This window comes from Setaria italica, chromosome I (genome assembly GCF_000263155.2).
Source record: "Setaria italica strain Yugu1 chromosome I, Setaria_italica_v2.0, whole genome shotgun sequence".
NCBI classification, from domain to species: Eukaryota; Viridiplantae; Streptophyta; class Magnoliopsida; order Poales; family Poaceae; genus Setaria; species Setaria italica.
The window spans coordinates 12,960,086-12,969,804 of NC_028450.1; the positions used below are offsets into that span (position 1 = coordinate 12,960,086).

A 9,719-nucleotide genomic window follows, 5' to 3' on the forward strand; every position below is an offset into this window, starting at 1 on the left:
TCGAAAAAAAATAGTAGTAATCATCCACTTTAACATAATTATTGTAAGGCAATTCCACTTTACCTTTCCACGCACCCCAAGCACCGGGAGTACTAGAACTTTTCTCGCACACGAGCAAATAATTTATTGTACATGATTCTTGTTTGTCTGATTGCGAGTATTACACTGAACTCGATCTCTTGTTCCTTGCTCTTTCAAAATTACGATACTGACAAAATTGAAAATGATTTCGACAAAATTTCTTGCTGCCTAATATATAGCATAACTGACTTTAACAAGGAAAAGACATCCTTTTATACTCGCATCCATAAACACTGGACAGTACACGGTTTGTATGTGACCAGCAGTTTCAGTGCCCATTTATGCATCCTAATTTCGATCTGGTTAATCGTGACCGGTAAAGGGGCGAAGCAACATCGAATATTTCCTTAATTACTTCAGATGACTTCGAAGTGCTAGAGCTCTAGTGCTGCCTTCTGTGAAGCACAAATAGCATACGATGGTATCAAAGGTCACTGGTGAACATTCGTCCATGGTTAACCGAAAAGTACATCCTACATTTGCTACCGGCAAGTTGTTTATTTTTCTGTGATGTTTGAGTTTAGAATTCTACTGTGTGTAAACCTCTTGCTAAGGTTGGATGACTGTATGCATGTTCGGCTTCATGAACTGAAGCTTCAAGAACTTGCTTTGTCCAACAATAGTTGCACGTATGCAAGTATGTCTCTAACAGTGCCAAGTGGTTTTTCCCCCTCTAACTGTGACAAGTGTTTTCCTAATTGGTTCATGAACAAGGGTATTTTAGTCAATTAAAACTTTATCCAATTATTCCCACCTCATTTTCCGTCCTCTATCCAAACGAAACAGGGTATTCAAAAGATAGTATATACACAACATTATCCAGCTTAATCCCTGTCTTAATCTTCATTAATTAAGTACCAGATCGATGCTCTGCCATTGCCAGTGCCAAAAACTGAAAGTCTGTCTCCCTGCTAGATCAATTTCAACAGCAGGGTATCTCTGTCCTTGAGGCCTCGCATCGAAGATGTCAGCTTATTGTCCGACCACCGTCAAGATGCATCTAGTACTAGCCTGGAATCCTTTATACAGTTAGCGTACAGATCGCCACTGAGAAGTCAGCATAGTAGAAATCATTGAGACGACAATTTACCGTTGCCTCAGCTTCCTTTGCTGCTTGTTTTCGACACGCTGAGTTGCCGCCTGAAAAGGTTACAGATCAAAAGAGGGAACCCAATCCTAAATCCTACAAATCTTCTGCGGCGGGAATTGATAAACGAAAAAGGTCAAACATGCAGGCAGCTCAAAAGGCAGCATTCTGATGACACTCGGTCCAGAATGGGCCTCTTCTGGGCAATTATTCCAAGGCAAGGCAATACAGGCGAAAGAAAGATGCTGCTGCAGTGCGTCATATTCAATGCCTGCTGTATCGAGTCTGAGTTACAATAACAATAAGCATACTTAACTGTCTTCTGATGCAAATTTAAGTAAAGAAAACCTGAATCTATGTAGCATGACTATAATAAACTTCAAACAATCTATCTGCGGTCTCCAATTTGGCAATTCAGCAACAGTATGTACAATACAATCTGGAAACATCGAGATCAGTCATTCAGATCCAGTATTAATCTGCCATGCTTTGCTCAGCAATGGCATTGGAACCAATCTAGTACCCGCTGATAATGGGTATCAACAGCAGATCCAAGCAAAAGAAACTACTGTTCTTGCCCATTTTATCTTTTACCAGTCATTGTATCAGCAAAGTATGTCAACCCAGAGGTCCTAAAGGACACAAGGAGGCAGCTGCGCAGCTTCTCTGAATTGGAACTCCATATGCCCCGCAAATCATGCACATATACCTGTCCTTTATTGGCCCTCAGGTCATTCTACTCTGGTCCAAATTGCAGGTAATTATACACATAAACACGTTACTGCAGAAGTAATTAACCACATATCATTTATCAACACCATCACAGAAAGAGTGTTCATTAGCTAGAACTAGTTGAGACAGATCCACATCCAACAAGCAAATAGAACCTGCATAATGCTGACCCAGAACTTCATTTCTCATATCGATGGAGATTAGAAAGGTAGTTTGCATTCTGCACTTCATTTTACAAGAGCAGTCAAAAAGGGAGTTGACAGTTTATGTAGGCATAGCCTTTGGATGTTTTCCTTTTTCCAACCATATCAAACAGCGGCCCAAACAAGAAAATGAGGAAACTGGAAAAGGGGAGGACTTACTAATTCAACTGCACTAGTGTTGAGATGTAAGTAAGTCAATAGTATCTTTAAGTGCATGGATGAAAATATCCACTTCCTCTTTTGTATTGTAAAAGTGAAGACTTGCACGAGCACTTGCATCGATACCAAGGGTCCTATGCAAAATCTGTGCACAATGGTGCCCCGATCGAATTGCTACGTTATGCTGAAACAAAGGGTCAGCAAACAATACTGAATTAGCAGTGCTGATGAAAAATCATTCACTTGAAGTAGGCAAAAGAAGCATATAGAAAATGGTTAACCCAAAAATCTGGTACTGGTACACAATATTTCAGTGCAAAACAAGTAGACAATACAGTCAGAGAGACAAAGAACAAACAGGGAAAAAAATTCGCATCACATAGAAGCTACTGCTGGATGCTAAAATTTATAGCTTCTGCTTCTGATAAATTTCAGAATATCTAAAAAGCTGTAGCTCCTCAAATTACAGTAATAGCTAAGCAATGCAGCAGAGCAAGAACAGACTTTAGAAAGATAAAAGATCAGCATTACAAAATGGGAACACAGAGTTATGAAGTTATTGTAAAAGTTCTATTTACGCAATCTGAATAACTGTTGATTAAAAAAACAAAATTATGTTTACATATAAAACAAATGGTTGATGCTTCAGCATACCTGAAGATCAAGAATTCCAGCAATATCTGTAGGATGAACATTCTCAACATTGAAAGAGCATAAAGGAGCACGGTGATCTGTTTGGGAAGGTGCCGGACCGTATATCCGGACATTTGGAACAGAAAGTAGGCTTTCATAGAGATACATCGCCAACTCTTTCTGGACAGCAGAAAATAGCAGAAGTGAGCATGTTATCACAAGAATTTGCTTCCTTACTCTTTCTGGAGTGCAATAAGCCTCTGTAAAACAAATGTTTCAGAAAACGATATGACACAAAGATACAGATCTTGTATTGACCTCATATTCATGGATCTGATCCATGCCAATGCATGATAAATAGTCAATTGCTGCTCCAAATCCTATAGCTTCTCCAATTGCAGGAGTTCCAGCCTCGAATCTTTTCGGATGACCATACAGTAAGAGATGAAACAACAAATGTAAGTAAACAAGGGAGATATAAAACAAGAACATTACAATAATGACGTGTCACTTGCAATAATTAAAGGTTAATATCCTGTAACATTCAAAGTGTGCCATATCAAAATGAAATATTCAAGTTCGATACCAGAAGAACATTAGCTGCAGAAGAAAGCAGAAGAAATTTTCGATTAGGAACTTCTAAGAGATTTGATGTTTAGTGCTTGTGACTGTGTCTGTTTGAAGGCCATTCAAGGAGATTATGCCATGGCCATCATAGTAAATGCAGTATTATTAGCCCTGTTATAGTAACTTTTTATCACTTTATCAGATATTCTATAGCCTGTACTGACCTTCTCCAGAACTACGATACTTATCAATGGAAGATCTAGAAAGATCAAAGCAATTCCTCACCTAGAGGGAGGCTCAGCATATGTGGATTTCTCATAGAACACATCTGCAATCATTTCGCCACCACCTGCAGTGAAATCAGATGCAAATACAAAACTGCCTTATCACATCAGTGTGTCGCTACTGTAAGTGTTAAGTACTGAATTTATCCTCTGACACAGACTGAACAAACTCCTTACACCCTGCAGTACAATACCTAAGAAAGGCTCCATAGATGACAACATTTCAAATGTGCCGTGCATAAATCCAACGCCTGTAGGGCCACACATCTGAGAAGTTTAGCCCATAGTTTGTGAAGGTCAATTAATGCTCTATTCCAACATGACTATAAATTTAATTAGTTTCAGATTGTTAATAATAAAACCTTATGTGATGATGCTACAAGAAAGTCAGCGCCAAGTTTCTGAACATCAACTGGCATATGGGGAACACTTTGACAAGCATCCACGAGAACCTTAGCTCCAACTCTTTTTGACCATGTTACAATCTCCTCAATAGGAAGCATTGAACCTGTAAGTGAAGAAATGTGGGAAAAGACACATCAGTGATTGTGCCATCAAGATAAATTGAGAGGAATAGCATGAAATCAAACTTAAATAGTATGATAAAATCACGGAACATTTGCCAGAAGCTTAGCTTACAACATAATCATCATCATAATATGCTTAATTTCAGCTTGATTGGGTATTAAGAAAAATATAAATTATGGGGGCGTTTGGTTCCTCGAGCTAAAGTTTAGTCCGTGTCACATCGAATATTCGGAGGCTAATTAGGAGGACTAAATATGAGTTAATTATAAAACTAATTGCACAGATGGAGGCTAAACAACGAGACGAATCTATTAAGCCTAATTAATCCATCATTAGCAAATGTTTACTGTAGCAGCACATTGTCAAATCATGGACTAATTAGGCTTAATAGATTCGTCTCACCGTTTAGCCTCCATTTGTATAATGGGTTTTGTAAATAGTCTACGTTTAATACTCCTAATTAGTATCTAAACATTCAATGTGATAGGTGCTAAAAATAAGCAATCGGAACCAAAAGGCCCCTATGATATAAGGGTCTAATGCAGCAATTCGAACCACAATTTTATCATTACTACAATATATTGAAGGATTTTGACAAAGACTTTCTTCCAGTATAATTGACATGGCCTTTAAGTCCGTCCCAAATAAGACATCAACTTACCGAGTACATTTGAGACATGATGGACAACAACCATCTTTGTCTTGTTTGACAGAAGCCCTTTTAACTGCTCAATGTCCGGAACCTCTTCTTTAGTCAACCCAACATACTTTAAAGTGGCACCAGTCTTCTGGGAAACAATTTGCCATGGAACAATAGAACTATGATGCTCCGCAACTGTAAGAAGAATCTGACAAACAAAATAGGAGAAAATTTTCTTATCAAGAAGTTTAAAAGATTGCATAGTTTCCAAGAACATAAATCAGATATACTGCTTGACAAAATAAGAAGTCAACAAACTAGCATTATTCTCTGGCATTCATTAGATGGACACTTTACTTAAAAAAACAGACCACAAAACATTATTCTCTGGCATTTATTAGATGGTTGTGAAAAGCCAAAAACTGATAGAAGCACTATTTTCACAATAAAGTGAATCAGACAGAAAGTTAGGAACACAAGCAGCAGGTATGATAAACTGTAAAACATTGTATCGGCAGATAAGAAATAGAGGACTTGCCTCATCTCCTTGTTTTATGTTAGATAGGCCCCATGAATAGGCTACCAAATTGATAGCTTCTGTAGCATTACGTGTGAAAATTATCTCTCTGCTATCAGCTGCATTGACAAAATTTGCAACTTTTCTTCTTGCACCTTCATATGCATCAGTAGCTTTTGCGCTGATGCCAATGAATCAAGCATGTCAGATATGGTACAACTTGTGTACACAAACAAAAGAAAAACACCAAAAACTGAAAACACAAGATGAACGCAAGAACATTAAACAAATGATACTATGAACAGACATATTTAATATATCTTCCTATTGACAGTGTACAAGTTGGATTATTTTTCACATATTACTGAAAAGCCAACATCATCAAATATCACATGATTCTATATCATACACATGGAAGAGGTTAACAAAATGAAACAAAAACACAGTCCTGCATAGCTAGAGCCTGGCTCCGACACTTGGAAATAGTGAACGCACATTCTAAGATAGTATTAGCATGGACTTCATAGTTTTGATACAAAGCATCAATAAATAACATACAGTTGTATCTATTACCTGAGAGCATGAATACCACGATGAACATTCGAGTTGTATGATCGGTAGTACTCATCTAATGTTTTCATTACACTAAAAGGTTTCTGTGATGTTGCACCATTGTCGAAGTAAACTAATTTGGCACCATCAAATTCCTGCAAGTTTCAGTGGTAATAAATGAGGCCACGGTCTACTAACAGAAGCAAGTATTAAACAGATTGTAAGGCTATGATTTACAATATGAAATGATAGGATCCAACAATACAACAGAAAATCATTGTTGCAATTCTTCAGCCGCATTGACAGAAATAACTCAAAGAGAAGAAGCAATTGAAAATGGACCCCACTTGTGCTTTAAAGAATAAATTGTAATCAAATTAAGAGAAATATAGCTAGGCTTCGAAATGGGATCAATCAGTTCGAAATCCACACAGCAACATTGATACATGCACCAGAAAAGCAATGCGCTACAGAAACCCACATCTTCATTATAGCAAATGGAGATGGTTTTAGGCCATAGCAAATAAAACATATTACAATCCAGATAGCTAAGTTCATTCATTAAGCTTTCAGCACCCAACTGAAGGACAATGATTGAGATAAAAATCGATTTAGCTCTTTAACAACAAACACAGCAGTATCCGCATGTCCATGGGGCAACGATGATCAAAGAAGCAGCAGCAAAACCAAATACAGACTGGTGAAAGGCTGCAAATTGTAAGGCATAAACAAAGATCAAATCATATTGACTACTCAATAAGTAAAATTCCATGCCCTAATCTTAACCCAAACCAAATTGTGCCAAGGCATCATTTATTGTCAAAGCTCAACAAACATGAGAAAATAATTTTTTTCTAAGCAGAGACAACAAGCAACAAGAGTTCTAATGAGATTTCATCTCTACAAACAGGACCTGAATCTAACTCAGAAACAGCCCTCAATAAATTGTGGCACTCCATGATTAACTTCTTAGCTGGCATGGATGAATACCAAAACCTGCTATGATACTTTTTTTTTCAAAACACGCAGGAGATCCACGTATCTTTGTATTAAAGAGAGAAAAGCCCTTACAAAAGCAACGGTCTCACCTAAACAAATGAGGTCTGAGCAAGTTGCAAGAAACTCAGAACACATCACCAGATAATAAATAAAAAAAGGACCAAACTTGAACAGAACAACCAAGTCCACCCAATTATCCAAGACCTGGGCTCATTAACCCTCTAGCACCAGCAACAGCAAGTCACCAGAGATGAGCCTCTTCGAAATTCTGCTGGACTTCCTGGATACAGGGGGAAGCACTGTCGGAAACACATTTGTTTCAAAAACCTGCTATGATACTGATGATTCAAAAAAAGAAAATTAACTTGGCAAAGTAAAATTCCTGTGAGTTTCAATCACAGTCTACTAACTAACATAAGCTAGTATTAAACAGATTGTAAGGCTATGATTTGCAATATGAATGAAAGGATCCAACAGTGCAACAGAGAATCATTGGTGCTTCCTCGGACGTATTGACAGAAAACTGTCAAAGGGAACAAGCAATTAAAAATGGGCCCTCACTTGTGCTTCAAAGAATAACATGTAATCAGGTTAAGAGTAACGTAAGCAATCATAGAAATAGGACCAATCTGATAGAAATCCACACACCAACATTAGATTAATATATGCAGCAGACAAGCAATGTGGTACAGATACCCACATCTTTATAAGAAAATGGAATGGTTCTAGGCCGTAGCAAATAGACATATATTACAATCAAGATAGCTTAATGCACTCATTAAGATCTTAGCACCCAACTCAACCACAACGGTTGAGCTAATTCAGCTTTCATGGGACACTGATGATCAGACAAGCAGCATTGAAAACAGATGCATAATAGAGAATAGTGGAAAGGCTGCGAATTGCAAGGCACAAATAAAGATCAGTTCATATTATCTACTAAATCAGCAAAGTTTGCAAGCCCTAACCTTAACCTAAACCAAGATATGCCAAAGCATCATTCAGTATCAAAACTTAACAAACATAAGAAATTCACTTACACCGTTCCAAGGCACAGAAACCAACAAGAGGTTTTGATGGGATTTCATCTAGAACAAAGATAACCTGAATCTAACTCAGAAACGTTCCTTATAACTAGTGGGACTCCATGCAATTTCGCAGCTGGAGTGGATGGATACCAAAACCTCCTATGACACTAATCCACCAAATGAAAACAAAAACTTATGATATACTAGTAGTAGCCAGAAATGCAAACTGTTAAATTTATTCCCAAGCTGTAAACATTGTTGCATTTTCACCCAGAAAAAAAAACTAACGGCTTGTAGTAAACAATTAGAAGCTCAGGAATTATGTGCAATGCTATATAAACCTCCGGTTAAGGATTGATTGAGCTTGAACAAGTATCCCGGGCAACGCCGGATGGAACGGAGATAGGAGGGCGGAGCGACCTGGTGGAGGATGGGGAAGTCGACGCGGGTAAGGTGCCCCAGCGAAGCGGCCGGCTCCGCCTCCCTCGACGACGACGCCACGGCTGCTGCGTGTCGGCCCCGCCTGCAGGAAGAGGGTCTGACGAAGCTGCTACCGATAGCGGAGCCGGGGAAGCAGCAGCGGAGCGCCGCCGCCGCCGCCGCCGCCGCCGCCATGCGCACCGTGGCTGGGCTTTGGAGCGGTGGCGCCGGCGTGTGTTCGTCTGGGGGCTGGAGGAGTTGGGAGGGCGGCTTGGTTAGGGCTTCCCTATCCGTGGAACAGGTGGGGGCTTATGAAGGCCGATGCGTCGAAAATTCCATGCCATAACTGGGCCAGGCCCAACTAGCATTCCCCTCGTGCGGCTGGGTGGGCTTCTGCCGATGTGCTATGCGCCCTGTATCAGTTATGAGTCTCAATTAAAAAATTTATGTGACCTTAGGCTGCAACTAGATGCGGTTAGCAACTTAGGGTGTGTTTGGTTGGGCTGTGGCTTTTGGAAAAGCTGTTGTGAGCTGTGGGCTGTGGAAAAGCAGCTGTGAGAAAGCAGCTGTGGGAAAAGCAGAAGACCGTTTGGTTAGAGGAGCTGTGAAACTGTAGGCTGTGTAAGAAATACCTGTAATGCCCCTAAAGGTCTGTGAGTGTGTTTATATGCAAATTGCTCGTAACAAAATAATGCGTTCACTAATTCAAATGTAAACCACTATTTTAGGAAGAAACAAAAAATAAATTTTAAATGTTTTTCATCCATTAAAGTAATTGGTCCACATAAATAGAACTATATCGATCAAAAAGTTCTATACAAGGATGCCAACCCTCAACATTACTCTCCTCCTCTCGCACTAACCAAAGCATCAGCTATCCTAGTACCTGACAACATAAAATAATTGAATTAGTATAAATAATTATGGTGCTTTTAATACTTCCATATATTCATAAGTTCTCTATTGCATTTTGTGATCTAAAAGTAGAGGCTCAATATATTTATGTGTAAAAAGCATATTACTTGTAACCTGAGTATCAGTCACTAAAAAACTTATAAGTCGTTAGGTATTAGACTATAATTGAGTTTATTACATCTATCAGCAACTCTCTCTCTCCATTCTGAAAAGTTCATACCTTATATGCATACCAGTATTATAATTTTTTTTTACATCTATCAGTAACTATGAATTCATCTATAAGCATACCAGTATTATAAAAAAAAAGTGTTACAAATTAAAAAAAAATTCATACCTTATATGCTCCTGGTCATTCACCAGGAGCAGGACAG

The 9,719-nt window shown here is 38.7% G+C and overlaps 1 protein-coding gene across 5 annotated transcripts; it reads right to left on the bottom strand.

Moving 5' to 3' along the window:
• Positions 1–825: 825 nt before the first annotated feature.
• On the bottom strand, positions 826–8,715 carry LOC101761515 (cysteine desulfurase 1, chloroplastic). Of its 5 annotated transcripts, XR_001162966.2 has the most exons (12): positions 8,431–8,715; positions 6,005–6,138; positions 5,453–5,612; positions 4,936–5,122; positions 4,109–4,254; positions 3,941–4,013; positions 3,748–3,811; positions 3,214–3,313; positions 2,917–3,075; positions 2,263–2,446; positions 1,172–1,221; positions 826–1,092 (listed from the first exon to the last, which is right to left on the bottom strand). XR_001162966.2 is itself a non-coding variant. In XM_012842568.2 (11 exons), the coding sequence occupies exons 1-10, from the start codon at positions 8,623–8,625 to the stop codon at positions 2,276–2,278; spliced, it is 1,389 nt and encodes a 462-aa protein (XP_012698022.1). In that variant the 5' UTR covers positions 8,626–8,715; the 3' UTR covers positions 1,399–1,904; positions 2,263–2,275. The 5 variants fall into 5 exon arrangements, 3 of the variants coding, with proteins under 3 accessions (XP_012698022.1, XP_012698020.1, XP_004952295.1); XM_012842568.2 differs by lacking the exons at positions 826–1,092; positions 1,172–1,221 and adding an exon at positions 1,399–1,904; XM_012842566.2 differs by lacking the exons at positions 826–1,092; positions 1,172–1,221 and adding an exon at positions 1,399–1,949.
• Positions 8,716–9,719: the final 1,004 nt, after the last annotated feature.